The 19,993-nt window shown below is 59.5% G+C and overlaps 1 protein-coding gene across 12 annotated transcripts in view; it reads right to left on the reverse strand.

The window, feature by feature from the left end:
* The window catches only part of KIF1A (kinesin family member 1A), a 110,663-nt gene that overhangs the window by 62,122 nt on the left and 28,548 nt on the right, over window positions 1-19,993 (reverse strand). For all 12 annotated transcript variants that reach the window (XM_007966940.3, XM_038001268.2, XM_038001263.2 and 9 more), the window contains exons 3-12: window positions 17,361-17,437; window positions 16,175-16,354; window positions 15,364-15,429; window positions 14,200-14,378; window positions 12,865-12,976; window positions 11,613-11,690; window positions 10,910-10,975; window positions 10,438-10,455; window positions 1,873-1,948; window positions 250-328 (exon numbers count right to left, since the gene is read on the reverse strand). In XM_007966940.3, coding sequence (XP_007965131.1) covers window positions 250-328; window positions 1,873-1,948; window positions 10,438-10,455; window positions 10,910-10,975; window positions 11,613-11,690; window positions 12,865-12,976; window positions 14,200-14,378; window positions 15,364-15,429; window positions 16,175-16,354; window positions 17,361-17,437 — 931 coding nt within the window. The remainder of the gene's footprint in view (window positions 1-249; window positions 329-1,872; window positions 1,949-10,437; window positions 10,456-10,909; window positions 10,976-11,612; window positions 11,691-12,864; window positions 12,977-14,199; window positions 14,379-15,363; window positions 15,430-16,174; window positions 16,355-17,360; window positions 17,438-19,993) is intronic.

Below are 19,993 nucleotides of genomic sequence, written 5' to 3' on the forward strand. Positions count from 1 at the left end.
CACAGCCCCAAAGCACACCCTCAAAGGCACCATGGAGGAAATGGAACAGGGCCCATGCAGGTCCAGGAGCCCCAGAACAGTCCCTTCCAGCCTCACAGAGTCCAGGGTATACCCCTCACAAAGAGTCGTCCCTGCTCACTGACACTCTTAATTCAAGCATGGGAGGATCCATCCCCCAAGACCAGGGAGCGTGGAGCAGAGCTCCCCTGGAGAGTCCCAGGGAGCAGAGTGTCTCCCTGGAGAACTCACCTCAGTGTGCTGAGGGTCTCGTCGTAGTTGATGTCTGCAGGACTCAGGGCTGCCACCATAGCTGTCCTTGAGTTACCGCCTGTGGGAAGAAGACCAGGTTGTACCCAGAGGGGGATCTAGGCCCCAGTGCTCTGTCTGCTCCCCCTATCCCCCCACATTTACAGATGGGGAGACTGAGGCCCAGAGAAGTAAACTGAGTCACAGGCTTATCCTCATGAACACAGACAACAGCAAGGACCTGGCCTTCCTTGGCTGCCCCTTCATCTCTGCACCAGGCACTGCTATTATTTCTCTTCTACTTGTGTTTTTCTCATATTTGGGGCCATTTTACAACAATCAGGCCTTCCTTTCCCCAAAGCAGAGAGGAAAAGTTGTGGAGAGTGTTAAAGTATTTACTATAAAATAAATACCATTTATGTTCAATAATTTTTTCAAGCACTTCTATCATTTTCATTTGAAACACATTCCTCAGTATTCAACATCAGATTCCCGGCCCAGGTTAGTAGGATCCCAGCATCAGGTAATGCGTGGCCTGAGGAACAGACTGTGTTCTTTCTCTTCAGGGAATCCTGTCTAGGTGACCTCAGCAGTCAGAAAAGATCACCACTGACTCCATCCCAGCCCTCAGGACTGCTGCCTGGTGGTACTTCAAGTCTAGACAGATGATCTTGCCTGCTTGACCCCAGGAAACTGTGTATCCTTAGGGTCGTGTCCCCAGGGCATGGGTCCCTGATGAGTCCCTATAGGGACTGAAGAGACAGTGTGAAGGGCTGGGCACATGACACACGGGCCCTAGGAAAGGTTCCGTGGGAGGACTCCCCTGCCCCCGCCCTGGGGATGAACCTGGGTGTGCCTGGAGCAGGGGGCTCCTTCCCAGCCCACATCTCAGGTGAAGGAACACACTCTCCTCCTCTCTCAGCAGGGACCATCCATCCGCAGGCCTGCTGCGATCTGCATTACTGGTCTGAGCTGGGGAGCAGCATGGCTAGTTGTGGGGTGCAGAGGTGGCCAACCAGGGCTCTGCACACCTCAGCCATGCAGCTGAGGGAGGCCAGGGACCCCCAGTCATCTACGGTCACCAGGTCAGTACAAGACTCAGTTTGCCTCCCTGGGCATCAGCTGTAAATGCAGTTGGGGAGGACTCTGAGGTTATTCCGGGATGGACGGGATCAGCGTCGGGTGCATTTCAATTCCCACCTCCCCATCTAACTCTCACTGCTCAGAACTCAAATGGGGAGGAGAAGGTTTATGGCAGCCCCTCAAAACCTAGCAAGCAGAGATCCCCTGTGACAGATGGGGAAACCAAGGCCCAGAGAAGGGTGAGTACTTGGCCTGGGTATCACAGCCCACCTGACCCAGACCACTGACACAGGCAGGTGTGTGCTGTGCCGCCACATGGGCCATCCTGGTTCCCACACTTGCTTCATTAACCCACTGCTGGCCATTGCCCCAGGCCCTCCAGAAGGGCCATGAACTGACTGGACCCTCCAGGTTCACCTCCCAGTCTCAGCCAAGAAAGGGTGAGAGGCCTCCTGGCAACTGGGCACCCCCTCAGTGGGGAAGAAGGGCACACCCCAGGGTGGGATCAGAGCCCTGGGGACAGGCAGACCCACAAGTTCTCACCCAGGTTTTCCCGGAGGAGCCAGGTCAACACGGAATCTCGGTACGGAATGAAATCTGTCTTCTTCTTTTTCTTGTTCTGTGGGGGAGGAACATTCAAGGTTAAGTCCGAGCCCACTAGAGAGAAAGTGAAAGGGAGGGGCCACCAGTGCAGGTCCTGCCAAGTGGGTCCTCAAAGCTGGAGGCTGGGCAGGGGGCGGGACCCGCTCTGCTGGACACGTTCTCAGACTGCTCAGGCCTCTCCCTGCCCAGACCCCAGGGCACCACCCCAGAGGGCTTCTCTAGGCCACAGTCAGGGATTTGCTAGCACATCCTTCAGGTTCCTCCCTCGTCCATCCCTGCTGCCCCTGGGCCACCCAGCTGGACACCAGCCAGGAGTGCTGAGGTCACCAGCAAGTGTGTCCTCCCTTTACTCTGTCTGAAGGATCCATCTGAGCCCATGGCCCCTCCTCGAACACCATCAGCGACTCTTTCTGACCCAAGGGAAAAGGCACCACAGCTAAATGTGGCCCTCCAGGCCTCTGTGGCTGCTGCCACACTTACCTCCCTGCCAGTTTAAATCTCCCCTTCACACAGAGTTCACCTGCCCTCTCGTCCATCAAACTCCCTACGGTCCTGCAGAAGCCAGCTCACAGGCCTTCCTCTAACAGCCTGTTCTCCCATCCCTCCCCTCAGAATGAAGCATCCTCCATGCTCTTGCTACTTCTTTGGCTCTTTAAAATATGGACTCCATCCACATAATGGCTGCCAGGAATTGCTTCTGATGGACACTCTGTGACTGACTTAATGATCCCACTAATTGTGGGTTTCAGTGACTTCCAATGTCTACTGGTTCATGTATGCATTGGCTTACGAAGCATTTGCAGAGCACCTGCTGGGCTGGCAGACAAGGCCTCTGGCCCTGGAGCCTGCACCCCAGGACATGCACATAGATGCCACCTCAAGGGCTGGGTGCACACACAGACATCATTGTTCTTGAAGACAACCCCAGGAGAAGCTCCACCAGCTCACAGGGCACATAAAATTTGAAAGCTCTTGAGACTCCCTGTCAAAGAGGGTCTCGAATGCTGCACTGGCTTCTCCACGAGCAGGGTTTCAGGGTGTCCATCTTGCAGCTCAGCAGCACAACCGACTGCTTTCTTTTTTCTTTGGAAACTTGGTAGGGACTAACTCTATTTCTAGTTTTCTTTTGTTTTTGTTTTTGTTTTGAGATGGAGTCTCCCTCTGTCGCCAGGCTGGAGTACAGTGGCACAATCTCAGCTCACTGCAACCTCCACCTCCTGGATTCAAGCAATTCTCCTGCCTCAGCCTCCTGAGTAGCTAGGATTGCAGGCGCCCACCACCATGCCCGGCTAATTTTTGTATTTTTTTTTTAGTAGAGACAGGATTTCACCATGTTGGCCAGGACGGTCTCGATCTGTTGACCTCATGATCCGCCCGCCTTGGGTTTCCAAAGTGCTGGGATTACAGGCATGAGCCACTGCGCCTGGCCTCTAGTTTGGTTTCTGATTATTTAATTCCTGAGGGTGAATTCTCTGCCATGTGTCATATTCCTTGCTTCCACATAAATGTCCTCCAGTCATTCAGCCATTTCAGCAAGGAGCCCAGCAGCCCCCTGGGTTTCCTGCTCCCTCACCACTTGTCTGTCCAGTCGTGCTCCGCCATCTCCCAGGACCACCCTGTTCTCCCTTCTCGGTCCCCCAGTCTCCACCATGTCAAGCCTGGATCGCTGACCTTCCATCCTGACTGCCGCACCAGGCCACCCTGCTCCCGACCTATCTTTCACGCAGCGCGCGTGGCCTGAGGACCCATCCTTGGCTAAAGCAGACGCTGTGAGCCCTGCTGAAAACCCACCGCTGCTGCCCATGAAGCTGCGCCAGGCAGCTCCTGACAAGCGGAACGGACCTCCCACCCTCAGATCCGCCCGGCTCCTGCCGGCCTCGCCTCCCTGCTCCGGGCCCTGTTCCTCAACCAGTTCCTCGAAAACGCTCTCACTCGGCTCATTCGAAAGTCTCTGTCACTGTCCCTCGCAGGGTCCCTCACACAGCCGGTCACGCAGTTCCCACGCGGTGGTTCCACATCTCAGCCCCGCACGCTCCAGCACTCAGTCCCTCCAGGAGCTCCCGCCATTCCCCGCGCGGTTCCCACGCGGCTGCCTGCAGCTCGCCACACAGTTCCTCAGTTCCTCCCGCCTCCCCACGCAGCTCCTCACGTTTCTCCAAACGGTTCTTCACGCAGCGCCTCTTGCTTCCCCCTTTATTCCTCCATTATGGAAAACGGCAGTCACTCGAACGCGGACTCCACCCATGTGATGGCTGCCGGTCCCACCGTTCATCATGTGTTCCCACAAGTTCCACACGCAATTCTGTCACAGTTCTCTGTGGAGTTCTTTGCACAGTTCCACCCAATCCTCACCTAGATCTCCACGCGGGGCCTCGTTACACACGCGTTCTTCACCATGCTCCACACGCAAATCCTCCCCGTCCCTGACACTCTTGATCTCACAGTTCCTCACAGTTCCCCAGAAAGTTTCTCACGTTCCTCAAACATTTCCTAACACGGCTCCCCACAGGACGCCTCCCACAATCCTCCGTTTCTCCGAGTTCCCCACAGGGGCTCGCAGCTCCCGCACAGCGTTCCACACACAGAGACAGGCTTCTCAGTGTCCCACGGTCCCCACGGCATCCACGCAGCTCCCCGAAAACCCCTTCAGCTCTGCCCCAGTCCCCACACAGCGCCCCACCCCATTCCACACACTTCCTTCCGGGTCACACAGCGCCACGCAGCGCCCAGCAGTTCCCTAGTTTCCCATCCAGCTCCTCAAACGCCCGGACAACCCCTCGCACAGGTCTCTACGGCTTTCCCCACAATTCTGCACACAGTTCCTCACACGGTTCCTCACCGTTCCCTACCACTTCTCAAACAGCTCCCCCCGCCATTCCTCATACAGTTCCTCACACGGCTCCTCACCGTTCCCTACCACTTCTCAAACAGCTCCCCCCGCCATTCCTCATACAGTTCCTCACACGGCTCCTCACCGTTCCCTACCACTTCTCAAACAGCTCCCCCCGCCATTCCTCATACAGTTCCTCACACGGCTCCTCACCGTTCCCTACCACTTCTCAAACAGCTCCCCCCGCCATTCCTCATACAGTTCCTCACACGGCTCCTCACCGTTCCCTACCACTTCTCAAACAGCTCCCCCCGCCATTCCTCATACAGTTCCTCACACGGCTCCTCACACAACCCTTCGCACCATCCCTAATGCGAGTCCACGCACACTTTCCACACAGTTCCTCAGGCCATTCTCACTGTTCACCCCGTTCCCACACATGCCATTCCACACGGCTCCTCACAGTTCCCCCACAGCACTTCACTGGACCCACCCAGTTCCTCACAGTTCCACACAGTTCCTCACAGTTCTACACTCAGTTCCTCACAGTTCCACACAGTTCTTCACAGTTCCACACTTAGTCCCTCACAGTTTCTCACAGTCCCACACAGTTCCATACTGAGTTCCACACTCAGTTCCTCACAGTTCCACACAGTTCCACACTCAGTTCCACACAGTTCCACACTCAGTTCCTCACAGTTCCACACAGTTCCACACTCAGTTCCACACAGTTCCACACTCAGTTCCTCACAGTTCTTCACAGTTCTACACTCAGTTCCTCACAGTTCCACACAGTTCTTCACAGTTCCACTTAGTCCCTCACAGTTTCTCACAGTCCCACACAGTTCCATACTGAGTTCCACACTCAGTTCCTCACAGTTCCACACAGTTCCACACTCAGTTCCACACAGTTCTTCACAGTTCTACACTCAGTTCCTCACAGTTCCACACAGTTCTTCACAGTTCCACACTTAGTCCCTCACAGTTTCACACTCAGTTCCTCACAGTTCCACACTCAGTTCCTCACAGTTCCACACTCAGTTCCTCACAGTTCCACACAGTTCTTCACAGTTCCACTTAGTCCCTCACAGTTTCTCACAGTCCCACACAGTTCCATAGTGAGTTCCACAGTCAGTTCCTCACAGTTCCACACAGTTCCACACTCAGTTCCTCACAGTTCTTCACAGTTCTACACTCAGTTCCACACAGTTCCACACTCAGTTCCTCACAGTTCCACCCTCAGTTCCTCACAGTTCCACACAGTTCCACACTCAGTTCCTCACAGTTCCACACTTAGTTCCACACTCAGTTCCTCACAGTTCCACACTGAGTTCTACACAGTTCCACACTCAGTTCCTCGCAGTTCCACACTCAGTTCTTCAGTTCCACACTTAGTCCCTCATAGTTCCACATAGTTCCACATTCAGTTCGTCACAGTTCCACACTGAGTTCCACACAGTTCCACATTCAGTTCCACACAGTTCCTCATAGTTCCACACCCAGTTCCTCGCAGTTGCTCACAGTTCCACCCTCAGTTCCACACTCAGTTACTCACAGTTCCACACTTAGCTTCTCACAGTTTCTCACAGTTCTACACAGTTCCCACCCAGATCCTCCCACTTCCACACAGTTCCTCACAGTTCCACACAGTTCCACACTCAGTTCCTCACAGTTCCACACAGTTCCACACTGAGTTTCTCACAGTTCCACACAGTTCCACACAGTTCCTCACAGTTCCTCACAGTTCCACACAGTTCCACACTGAGTTTCTCACAGTTCCACACAGTTCCACACAGTTCCTCACAGTTCCTCACAGTTCCACACAGTTCCACACAGTTCCTCACAGTTCCACACTCAGTTCCTCACAGTTCCACACAGTTCCACACTGAGTTTCTCACAGTTCCACACAGTTCCACACAGTTCCTCACAGTTCCTCACAGTTCCACACAGTTCCACACTGAGTTTCTCACAGTTCCACACAGTTCCACACAGTTCCTCACAGTTCCTCACAGTTCCACACAGTTCCACACTCAGTTCCTCACAGTTCCACACAGTTCCACACTGAGTTTCTCACAGTTCCACACAGTTCCACACAGTTCCTCACAGTTCCTCACAGTTCCACACAGTTCCACACTGAGTTTCTCACAGTTCCACACAGTTCCACACAGTTCCTCACAGTTCCTCACAGTTCCACACAGTTCCACACTCAGTTCCTCACAGTTCCACACAGTTCCACACTGAGTTTCTCACAGTTCCACACAGTTCCACACAGTTCCTCACAGTTCCTCACAGTTCCACACAGTTCCACACTCAGTTCCTCACAGTTCCCACAGAGTTCCTCACAGTTCCTGCACTTCCCCACACCGGCTCACACACTTCCTCACACGGTTCTGTGGCTCCTCACGTGGCCACATGCACTGCCTCCCAGTTCTTCAGTTTCCCACATGGCTCTGCACACAGGCTGCCACATGTTTCCCCTTAGGCCTCCCCATGCCCCACGGTGCTTCCGTTTCTCACACAGCTCTCCACAGCATTCCACACAGGTCCACACAGCCCCATTTCACCCACTTTCATAGTTTCACACAATTCTGCACACAGTTTCTCAAGTGGGCCCTCTCACAATACCTCAGACGGGGGCTCACGCGGCTCCTCTCAGGCTCTGGCAAGTTCCTCCGTATTCCCGCACACTTCCCCCCAGTTTCCTCCACATTTCCACTGATCCCCCAAATCCCTGACGCAGCGTTCACGTGGTTCCCCATGCCTTTCCCAGCAGCCGCCTACCTGGCTCCGCGCAGTTTCTCACAGCTCACCACTGCTCCCCGAGCAGCCACATGGCTCCTCAGCGTTCCCTCACGCAATTCCCACACCACTCCACACACCGCTGCTCCCATTTCCACAGGTCCTCAGAGTACACGCATCTCCAGCTCCACAGAGCCCTGACGTGGGTACCCACATGAGCATACACTTCCCCCAAGCGGTTTCCCCAAACGCTTCCCACCTGGTTCCCCGCCTTCCCTACACGATCACATTCAGCTTCTCACAAATCCTCCCACAGTTCCCCATGCAATTCCTCACACGGTTCCTCACATACTTTCCCACAGAGCTTCTCCCATAGCTCCACAGACAGCTCTGCATGGTTCCCTCACGTGATTCCACGTAGCTCCCCACCCTGTGGCACACACTTGCTCTCCCGGTGCCACGCACAGCTCCTCATGTTCCCACGCAGCTCTGCTCAGGCCCCCAGAGTTTCTCAAGTTCCCCCCACGGTTCCTGAGGCATTTCTTCCTCTGGTCCTCACACAGGTTCTTCCGGCTTCTGACATAGTTCACCACACAGTTCTCTGCAGGCTCCCCACACAGTTCCTATGGTTCCCCACACAGCTCCCCACACACAGCTCCACACACACAGCTCCACACACACAGCTCCACACACACAACTCCACACACACAGCTCCACACACAGTTCCCCACACAGCCCCCCAAACAGTTCTACACACACAGCTCCACACACACAGTTCCACACACACAGCTCCACACACAGCTCCACACACACAGCTCCGCACACACAGTTTCACATGCACAGCTCCCCACACAGCTCCACACACACAGCTCCCCACACAGCTCCCCACACAGCTCCCCACACAGCTCCCCACAGTTCTACACACACAGTTCCACATACACAGCTCCCCACACAGCTCCACACACAGTTCCACACACAGTTTCACACACACAGTTCCCCACACACAGCTCCACACACACAGTTCCCCACACACAGCTCCACACACAGCTCCACACACACAGCTCCACACACAGTTCCACACACACAGCTCCGCACACACAGCTCCACACACAGCTCCACACACACAGCTCCGCACACACAGTTTCACATGCACAGCTCCCCACACAGCTCCACACACACAGCTCCCCACACAGCTCCCCACACAGCTCCCCACACAGCTCCCCACACAGTTCTACACACACAGTTCCACATACACAGCTCCCCACACAGCTCCACACACAGTTCCACACACAGTTCCACACACACAGTTCCCCACACACAGCTCCACACACACAGTTCCCCACACACAGCTCCACACACAGCTCCACACACACAGCTCCACACACAGTTCCACACACAGTTCCCCATACACAGCTCCACAGTTCCACACACACAGCTCCCCACACACAGCTCCACATACACAGTTCCACACACAGCTCCCCATACACAGCTCCACACACACAACTCCACACACACAGTTCCACACACAGCCCCCCACACACAGCTCCCCACACACAGCTCCACACACACAGCTCCACACACACAGCTCCACACACACAACTCCACACACACAGTTCCACACACAGCTCCCCACACACAGCTCCACACACACAACTCCACACACAGCCCCCCACACACAGCTCCCCACACACAGCTCCACACACACAACTCCACACACACAGTTCCACACACAGCTCCACACACACAACTCCACACACAAAGCTCCACACACACAGTTCCACACACAGTTCCACACACACAGCTCCACACACACTGTTCCACACACAGTTCCACACACAACTCCACAAGCAGTTCCACACAGTTCCTCACAGTCCCACACAATCTGCACAGCGGATCGTTCTCTCCTCCCTCCCCACGCTGCTCCACGCCACTCCACGCCATTCCCTCACAGTTCCACACGGTTATCACAGCTTCTCACAGTTCACTCCACTCCACACGCAATTCCCCACACAGGTCTCAGTCTCACACAGTCCCACGCAGTGTCTCATGCCATTTCCCACACGCTTCCTCTCCCGTTCCCACACAGTTCCTCACGCAGTTCCCCATACGGCCCTCAGCTCCTCACCTGGCTCCCACTCGGGTCCCCCACACCATTCTCCACAGTTCCCCACTCAGTTCCCACACCTTCTCACAGTTCTTCATACAGCCTCACATGTGTTCTTAGTCTCTTGGAACTCCTCACACAGGCCCACACAGCTCTTCACAATTCACACAGTTCTCTGTCCCCAGGGAGCCACTGCCAAGTTCCCAGTGCGTTTCCCAGTGAGCACGTCGCGACTCCTCACAGTGGCGCCCGCTAACCCTGTCTCACACATTCCCACGCTGGCTCACTCCGTTCCTGCCTGGTCCCTCGAACGGTTTCACAGCTGCCCACGCGGTTCCTCACACAGTCCCCAGCCTCGCCCCAGGCAGCTTCACACATGGCACCCTCCGTGGCACCGCCCACTCCACACCTGCTCATCTCCCTGCCCTGGCCCCGTCACACCTATGGCTGCTCAGAGTCTAGCACGCCTGTCACCCTCTTCCTCTCATGGCTCCCCAGCCCCCTCCATGCCCGAGGGGCTCCTCCGCGCCCCTCTCAGCTCATCCCAGGGCCCCCACGCCCCCCAGGCCACCCTTTCCCACCTCAGCGTCTCCCAGCAGTCTCCGTCCCAGGCCCTGCCATGAGGCCACCCCAGACGCCCTGTGTCCACGCAGACAAGGCACCTCATGGGGCCTCCCACACCTGTTTTCTTCCTTCCCGGGATCCATCCCCATGTCGCCCATCTCCCAGCACACTCACTGCCCACCCCGCCCCTCACCACAGGGCGCCAATGCAGTGCAGACGCCACCACCAGCCTCCAGCCCCTGCCCCAGGGCTGAAGGAAGCCACTTACCTTGTTGGGTCCGGAGTCCTGAAAAGGAAGAGACAGAGAGAGGCTGAGGCCTGGAGCGAGGCTGGCGCAGGCTATGGGGGCGGAAGAGCAGGTGGCCCAGCTCCCTCGCCCCGGCTGTGACTCAGGCTCTACCGCCCTGTGGTCTCCTTGACAGCAGCTCCCCCGAGGCAGGATCCCCCCAGGGCTGCCCTTCCCTAGCCCAGGCCATTGGTGGTGCTGGGGGACAGGGCTGCCTGCTGCACGGGGCCAACCGTGGCCACAGCCCCAATTTACAGGCGGGGAAACTGAGGATCCCGGGAGAAACCAGGGCCACCACCCCTTCTCCAGCATGTGACACTCTGGCCATCTCTGGGCTCTCCCTTGAACCCAGCCACCTCCCAGACACATGGCCTGGAAATGGGTGACAGGGGCAAGATAGGGGCCCCGAAGACCCCTGGGGGTCTGGCTGCAGAAGCCGGGCTGGGCCACTCACCATTTCAGCCAGGGCGGAGATGACCTTGCCCAGGGTGGTCAGCGACTTGTTGATGTTGGCGCCCTCCTGTGGGCAGAAAAGACAGTGGGGTTGGGACACCGGGGACCCCGGGGACTCCTGCTCTGAAGGGACGCCTTGCGTGGACCTGTATGGTGTGGAGTGGAGGCCACCACCGCTGCTGCTGCTCTCTGGGGCCACAGAGACATGGGGTCCCCTGGCAGAAAGCCAGCTGGAGCCTCTGGCCGGGAGCACGTCTCCCAGTGTTGCCCTCAGTGCCATGAAAACCCTGATACCATCCCATGTCCCCCTGAAACGCTTCCGGGGACCCTGCCCAAACATCAGGTGCTGAGGTCAGCGGGGATCGAGGAAACACACTCCTTCCTGACCCTGGCACTGCTTTCCCAGGGGTGCCCCGGCCTCCCCAGGGAAGACCCGGCCTCTGGCGCAAAATCCTTGGGGCCCGAAAGAGGCCACCATCCCGCCAAGCCCCTGACCTGTGTGCCCAGTGCTGGTGCCAAGGCACAATCCTCAGTTGCTGGCAGCCCAAGACCCCAGCCTATGCCCACCCTCCCTGAGCGGGCTCATCCTCAGGGTGGCCCAGGCCCCCGGGACCCCAACAGAGCCCTCCTGCCATCCACCCTGGAGCAGGCCAGGTGCGGACACAGGACCCACTGCAGTCCCTGCATGGCAGCATGGTCCCTACCTTGAGGCGTGTGCCCTTGGCTCCTGTGGAGTCGGCCCGCTCGCTCCCAGCCAGGTCCACCAGGCTAATTTTGCTCACCTGAAACAGCAGACGCGTCACATGCACGAGAGGCCGCAAGATGCACGGGGGCGTCCCAGGACCCCTGGGCAAGATCTCCATGGCTGCTGAAGGAGCCCCAGCCAAGCGTCCCCTCCACAAGGCACCACCCCTCCCCAGGCCCAGCAGTCCTGACCCCGCAGTTTCCGCCTGCACCTCCGTCCTAGCTCTCCCCACGCCCTGCCCGAATGAGTGCATAGCCACCTCCCCAGGGGAGCACGGGCGCTGCCACCACATGCCAGGCGCTTTTCACACAAGGGCACACTCGCTCCCCATGGCACCCATGAGGTGCGACTGTCACTGTCCTCACTTCCACAAATGGTGTTCAGTGTCTGTGGTGGGATTGGAACCCAGCTCCAGGAGGCCCTGGCCCTGCTTAGCCACCTCACGGGCCATGGCTGCACCTAGCGAAGTGGGCACCAGCCAGGCTCCCGACAGGGGCACCTGCAGCCTGGGGTGGGAGGCCCTGCACCGAGAGGCCCAGCCCCTCCTGAGCCACAGCTGCAGGGCAGGACTTGCCCACAGACACCGCAGGACCCCCTCAGTGCCCACCAGCGAGGGCAGCAGGGCAGGCAGTTGGGCGGACCTCATCCAGCTTCACCCCTGTCTGTCCCCCAACCCACCTCAGCCATCCTGAGACCCCGCTCACTGTTTGATGGAGTCCCGGTCAGGAGGATGTGCCTGGCAGACCTCCAGCACCATCTGGGACTGAGCAGCCCTCCCTCCACTCAGCACCTTTGTGCTCCCCATGCGGTTGCCTGAACGAGCCCCCAACCGGGAGATGGCTGAGGTGCCCCCGGGCCTGGATGGCTGGGGCGCGAGGGCAGGGGGCAGAGTCAGAGATGGTCAGGGAGAGGCTGGGTGCCCTCCCACTGCCCCTCCTAGAAGCCTGGACTGGCTATCCAGGCAAAAGCCCCAGAAGACGGACCCCTGGCCTGGTCCGTGGAGAACACCAAGGCACGGGAGAAGGGCCTCTGGGGCAGGGCGGGGGACGTCCGCACCCGGTGCCAGTGTAAGTGTGAGGACACTGCCCACCCCGCACAGGCCAGCATTGGGCCCGATGTCCTTGTGCTGCCCCCACCGGCCTGACCTCCACCTCCACCCCGACCACCAGTCACTGCCCTCGGTGGCACTGCCTGTGAGGCCATTCACTCACCTTCTCCGTGGTGATGTTGGTCTCTGCATCATGGCGCTTCTGGGTGAAAATGATGTTGAAGACAGCGTGGGAGCGGCTGCTGGTCTCATTCATGTTGGTGGCCGCCACGGTCCTGAGGAGCAGAAAGCCACACACGGTTACCCCTCGTCCTGTGGCCGAGTGCAAGTTCACCGGTGGTGCCAGCCCTCCAAACCAGGTCGTCGGGGGGCAGCTCCCCCAGACCCCAGGGGCCACTCTGCCGGTCCTGGCACTGATGGTCCCACCTGCCAGGACTCCAGCAAGGCCCACGGCCACCTGCCCACAGTGGCATCCTCAGCCCCAGCCCTTGCCTAGTGTATTCAGGGCAGCAGTGGCTGGGGAAGCGTCCCACTCCTGGGCACAGAGAAGCCCATGCAGTGCCCAGCTGGGCAGGAGCCTTCCATGGCCATGATATGGGAGGGGAAGGGGCTGTCCACTGTCCACCCCACCACGGCCCACACCCGTGGCTCTGGGAAGCCAAGGAGCCTGCCACACCCCACAGGAGATGTCATGGGTCAGCAGGGCGGTCCTCCAGAACGGGAAGCCCAAGGCTGCTGAGGGTGGCCTGGAGTTGGTCCTGATGCCACCCTGACCTGCCAGGGACCTCAGGAAAGGCTCCCAAGACTCAGCGGATGGCATGTGGCAGCCCAGGGCCCACTCCAGCAAGGAGTCACAGTGATGGCCAGGGTGTGCTGTGGACCTCATCAGGAACAGCACCCCCACCCACTGGCCCTTGTGGGGCCACCGAAGGGGTGCAGGATGGCGCAGAGTGTGACTCACAACCTCAGGAACTGAGAGTGACAGGGACCATCACCTCACCCTCAGGAAGTCCTGGGTGGCGGAGGGGGTCTGTTGCCATGACAACCAGGGCATCCCAGGCAGGAGGCCCAGGGCAGCCGAGGCCAAGGAGCCGGGTTGCTTATTGCTGTAGCACTGTGCAGCCAGCCCCCCCACATGCCCCAACCCCAGCACGCTGCCCCCACACAGAAGCTGGACCCCTGGGACTGGCAGAACAGCTGCCCTACCAAGGCAGCAGCCACAGATGCTGCTAGCAGCCCCTGGGCGCCTCAGCTGGAGGACGCAGACCCCCGTGAAGGAGAAGCCCCATGAAGGTGACGGTGTCCCCTGCACAGGGGGAGCGCTCGTCCTCTCTCAGGCTGGCACAGGCCTGAACGACCTCGGGCTCAGGAGGCCACGCCTCCACGGGGGCACAGATGGACCCTACAGAAAAGGGCCAGGACCGAGGCGAAGGGGCTTCCTCCAGGGAGAGGCGGCGGGACAGGAGGGCAGGGAGGATCAGCAAGTCCCCCCACACACCTGGCCTTGTTCCCTGAGTCCATGAGGTCCTGGATGTCATTGTAGGAGGTGACAGCCAGCTTGGAGAGGTCCTCAACATAGGGCCCCAGCAGTGGGTGCTCCCTCACGCGAAGGTTGCCCTTGTTCTTGGGGTTCAGGAGGTCACGGACACGCTCACAGTAAATCTCCATGTAGCTGACCTGCAGGGCAGAGCCGGGCCCTCAGGACCCCTGAGGCCAGGGAGTGCGGCTGCCACTGGGGGGACCCCTGAGTGAGGGGGTGGGGGCTGCCACTGGGGAGACCCCTGAGTGAGGGGGTGGGGGCTGCCATCAGGACCCCTGAGTGACGGGGTGGGGGCTGCCACTGGGGGGACCCCTGAGTGAGAAGGTGGGGGCTGCCTGCTGGGCCCCTGAGTGACGGGGATGGGGGCTGCCGTCAGGACCCCTGAGTGAGGGGGTGGAGGCCACCATCAGGACCCCTGAGTGAGGGGATGGGGGCTGCTGTCAGGACCCCCGAGTGAGGGGATGGGGGCTGCCATCAGCACCCCTGAGTGACGGGGTAGGGGCCACCATCAGGACCCCTGAGTGAGGGGGTGGGGGCTGCCATCAGGACCCCTGAGTGAGGGGGTGGAGGCTGCCATCAGGACCCCTGAGTGAGGGGATAGGGGCCAGCATCAGGACCCCTGAGTGAGGGGGTGGGGGCCACCATCAGGACCCCTGAGTGAGGGGGTGGGGGCTGCTGTCAGGACCCCTGAGTGAGGGGGTGGGCGCCACCTGCTGGGCAGCGGACTCCCAGTCTGCAGCTCCTGTGTGTATGTGCGAGGCAGGGGTGTCAATCCAGCCTCCCTCACCACGGCCATCCTGGGCTCTAGTACACACACATGCCAGGGCCACCCCGCCACAGCAGGCATGGCCAGGCCCTGAGCTCTGAGGTGCCTGTCCCTGCCCCAGCACAGAGCAGCTGCTGGAGAAGCACCTGCTAGGTGGGGATCACCTCGTCACTCTGTGCTTTGGGGGTCTTGAGCCCTGCCCAGGCCTGTCGTCCTGCCTGCCACTTGAATGAGTGAGGGACAAGCTGGGTGCGCAGACCCGTAGTGGGCACTCACTTTGCATCAGAAAAGCACTGCCAGCCACACCGGATTCCCAGCCCTGCCCCAGGGGCCAACAGCAGGCGGGGGGGCCCTACCTCCACCGAGTAGGACATGTTGTCGTTGGTTGTATCGTTGATCCGAGAGAAGAGGTCCTCGCAGAGCTGCAGGAATGGGGGGACAGTCAGCCAGGGAGGGCTGGGGCTGCTCCCTGGATCCCCGCCCCTTGCGATGCTGTGGGCAGCCTGTGCCAGGCGGGATGCCACCCTCTCAGGCCCCTCTTGTACCCTCACCACACACTCAGTAAAGGCACTGAGAAAGTCTGTAGCCGAGGAGCCAGTGTCTCCCTCTTAACTCAGGGGTCCCTGGCTGGTATCGGATCCTTTCCTGTGTGTCGTCTACCCCTCCCCCCGGCTCTGCCATCCTACAGACATCTCAGCCACGTCCCTTCCCTCAGCAGGCAAAGTACTAGTGACCAACTCAGGTCCAGAGACCTGCCCAGGGGAATGGCTGGGGACTCAGGGTTCCTGCAGCAAATGAGGAACTGCTGTGCCTGGTGTTTGGTCACCTCTGTCCTGAGCACCTCTCTCTGCCCACACTGCCAGCCCTCACACCCTCAGAGATCAGCTGCCCCAGCCAGGGCTCTCCCAGCTGCTGTCTTAGGCACATGATCAAGGTGGACCCTGTCCAAGGCCAGGGCGCTTCCCGCACCTAGGGCCTGGCTCTGCAGCTTCACGGCCACATCTGGCTCTCACCTGCCCCAACCCCACCGTTGACCCAGCTGGGCTTCCCCTCCTGACTCTCTGCTCTCTGGGGGCTGCTCTCAGGGGCGCCTGGCCTGGAGTTCTCAGCCTCAGCTTGTCCCGCCCCATCCACCGGGGCTGCCCCTGGCTGCCCCCCGCCTCGTGCCTGCGGGATGATGCCCTGCTGGTCTTTCTCCTGCTTGCCCATCATGGTGTAGGACTTGCCGGCACCCGTCTGCCCGTAGGCGAAGATGCACACGTTGTACCCCTCAAAGGCATGCTGCAGCATCTCCTCGCCAATATCCCGGTACACCTGCTTCTGCGATGCATAGTTGATGTCCTCGGGCTGGAGGACAAGGAAGGAATGAAGCTGCAGGAGGCTGGGTGCACCCGAGGCTCAGCCCTTCATGTCCGTGGAGCCAGAGGGTGCCCAGGGCCTCAGGGTGCCAGGGCAGCACATCGGGGAGGGATGCCTAACTCCCATCCTACTCCTGCTTTGTGGGGTAGCTTCTTGGACGAGGAGCCTTCTGTGTCACAGATGAGGGATGCAGAGCGGCCGGCCAGGCAGGAGGCAGGATGGGTTCCAGCAGAGGGAACAGCATGTGAAAGGCCCAAAGGTGGGACCTCAAAACCAAAGTAAGTTCCATGTGACTGTGACAAGCAGGGGTGACAAGAGCTGGGACTGGGGACAGGGTGCGAAGACCCAGAGACCCCACAGGCTGGGCTACGGCACCTGCACACTGTCCTGAGGGCAGTGGGGCACTTTAGGCAGGGGACAGGGTGGTTGGCTGGGGGTCATCCTGGAAGGAGGACGGACTGGATGGGGAAGGCAGAAGCAGGGAACCCTGGGGCTGTTATGGGGGGCAGGTGCTGAGATATAGACATGAGGGGCTTAGATGAGGAGGCTGCATGTCTTCTGGAAGGGTCCAGGAGCCGGCAGGTGGAGGATGGGGCTCAGTGTGGACTGGACGGGGGAGGAGGGAAGGAGAAGAGTCCAGGGGTCTCCTGGGCTCCCAGAGTGCAGGGCACAGCTTCCAGGCAGGCTCAGGGTTAGCTTTGGGCATTCTGACTTCGGGACGTCCAGGGAGAAGTCACCAGCAGGTAGACGGACACAGTTCTGACCCTGGAAACTACCCACAGGGTGCTGAAGGCCCCTCAGTCCCTGCAGCCTCCATCACTGCCTTCGCTGGGGACCCTGCATGGGCCGCTCAGGGTGACCTCGCAGGGGAGCACGGTGGGGTCCTCGCCCCAGTTAGAGAGGAATGAGCGGCTCAGAGAGGTTGAGGGACCCTGAGGGCCACATGGCCTGCACACTGCTGCCCCGCCTCCCCCGACCCAGGGTCCCCGCTTACCGAGGTGTGCGACCAGTAGGAGTAGTCAAAGCTGAAGCTTTTGGGCGTCTCCTTGGGCTGTTTGGGATTAACGATGGCTGCGGGAGGAAACACAGGTGGTCAGCGCTGTGCTAAGAGGGACCCTGACTAGCCGGCATCTACAGTCCAAGGTTGGGAGGTCGTCCTGAGAGGCCTTGGGCCCCCGACAAGCCAGGCCCCCAAGTTGGAGGGGACCTAGGACCTCACTCCCAGGCAGACGACCTGTCTCTACCCCCTCTTCATGGTGGGCCCTGCCACATACACATGCCCGAGGGCACCACCGTATCAGCCTGCAAGGCTCTGCGTCCTTTTCCCGCAAAGTCCAACTGGCTCCCCTCAAAGGCAGCTGCCCAGGGAGGATCCTTCCCACCTGCAAGCTGCAGCCCCTCCATCTCTGGAGTCCACCCTGGGCTCACAGCCCCTGCCCTGCCCTGCCCTGCCCCCTGCCCAGGCCTTTCCGCTCGGGCTCAGCATGCACGTGCCTGAGAAGTGCTGGAAGCCTGGACGTCCATCACGTTTGTGTCATGCCCGTGTGGTTCTTCTAGGCTTGCTACTCTGAACAGAGCTCTATGGGACTGTCTTCTGCCAGAGGCCCTCCTCCCCCTCCCTCCTCCACCCAATTTCAAGCCCAGTCCCAGGCACCCTGGGCTGGCTTCAGGCAGTGCTCGCAGAATGTCTGTTCATCAAACCCAGAACAAATCCATGAACATGTGATGATGTCGCTGCCCACAGCCGGTGCCTGGGGGATTTCCCAGGAGCTGTCCCAGTGTGAGTGTCCCAGGAGCTCCTCCCACCCACACAGCCTGCAGGTGTCTCAGGGATGCAGCACGCCCACCGCCACCTTCCATCCTTGCTCCCAGCGTTTCCCTGGCCCTGGACAGGTCTGGACCCTGCAGGCTGTGGGTCCTCGGTGGCCAGAAGGACAGGACCTGCTTCCCCCTGGAACACTGTCTGAGCCCAGAATCAGTGTTGACAGAGGCCTGGAGGCCTGAGGCAGTCCCCTCCCAGGTTCTCACCCCCAGGAGGAACACTGGTCAATCTTGGTCAGGCAGCCCCTGGAGACCATCACCATCACATCAGCAAACCCGAAGAATGAAACCCTCACGGCACCATCCCATGCTTGCAGATGAAGGCTGGAGATGAGGCTCTGTCTGCCCCGGATTGGTTTTTCTCAGCCAACGTGGGCTGGGGGCCAGCGGCACAGCCTCCAGGATGCCCGCACCCTCCATGCCAGCATGCACCCTGGGAACCTGCCACCAGGACCACGGAGAACAAAATACTCCAGTTATGAGTTAAACTGTGTCCCTCTCCCCCAATTTCATATTTTGAAGTCTTTAGCCCTAGTATCTCAGAATAGGATCACATTTGGAGATAAAGTTGCTGCAGATGTAATTAGTTAAGATGAGGTCCTACTCCATGAAGATGGGCCCTAATCTAGTGCTGCCATGTCCTTATAAAACAGGAGATTTGGAGACAGATGTGCACAGGGAGGGTGCCATGAGAACACGAGGGCAGAGATCAGGGTGATGACAAGCTAGGAATGCCAGAAGCAGCCGGCCAGCCCCAGAAACTGGAGGGCTTGGACAAGTGCCCCTCATGGCTCAGGAACAGCCACCCCTGCCACCACCTTGATCTCAGACCAGACTTCTGGCCTCCAGAATCACAAGATAGTACACCTCTGTTTGTGGTGCTTCCTTATGGCAGCTCGGGGCCCTGAGACCCCCTCTGCCTGTCCACACTCTGCTGCTGCCCCAGACTCAGTGGTCTTGCGGGCAGGCACCTGGGCTGTGTTCTTTGGCCAAGTGTCCTGCTGACAGCACAGACATCATTGGTAGCCCTGTCCCCAGGGCAGATCCAACTTCAGGTCCCACCTGGACCCCCATCCCTGGCCTGAGGATTTCCAGGAAACACCCAGGCACCCTGGGCAGCCAGCAGGAGGGAGCCAGGGACTGACCATCACAGCCCTATCCTCGGAGGTGAGAGAGGCCACGTCCGTGCTGTCCAGGAGCAGAGGCAGAGAGGAGGCTGAGCTGCCCTGACTTCAACACCTTACAGGACCCAGGCAACGGCCAGGACCCAGGCAACGGCCAGGACCCAGGCAACGACACCCGTGGTGCCACCTCCGGAACCCCAGCACGGATCAACCAGCCCTGTGGAAACAATTGCAGCGCCTTCCTGAGCGCAGCCCGGCTGGGCCTCCCAGCTCTGACAGAGAGGCCTGGGACCCCTTGCTCAAGCCAGCAACAACCACCCCGTCCACCTCATCCCCTCACCCTGCTGCACTTGGGCCCGGCTCCCCTCACAGGCCTGGCCCCCATCCCCACACCCCTTCCTGCCCCATCCACCCCCTCGCCTCACCCCGCTGCACCCAGGTCGGGCTCCTTGCACAGGCCTGGCCCCCATCCCCACACCCCTTCCTGCCCCATCCACCCCCTCGCCTCACCCCGCTGCACCCAGGTCGGGCTCCTTGCACAGGCTGGGACCCCATCCCCACACCCCCACTAGCCCTTGCTCCTTGTCCAGCCCTGGAGGCCAACCTTGCTCAGATGAAGCCCTGGTGCCACACCCCACATGGGCCATGAGCTCTATGAGGTGGGGGTCCCCAGGACAGGGCA

The sequence above is a fragment of the Chlorocebus sabaeus genome, chromosome 10, assembly GCF_047675955.1.
Source record: "Chlorocebus sabaeus isolate Y175 chromosome 10, mChlSab1.0.hap1, whole genome shotgun sequence".
Classification (NCBI taxonomy): Eukaryota; Metazoa; Chordata; class Mammalia; order Primates; family Cercopithecidae; genus Chlorocebus; species Chlorocebus sabaeus.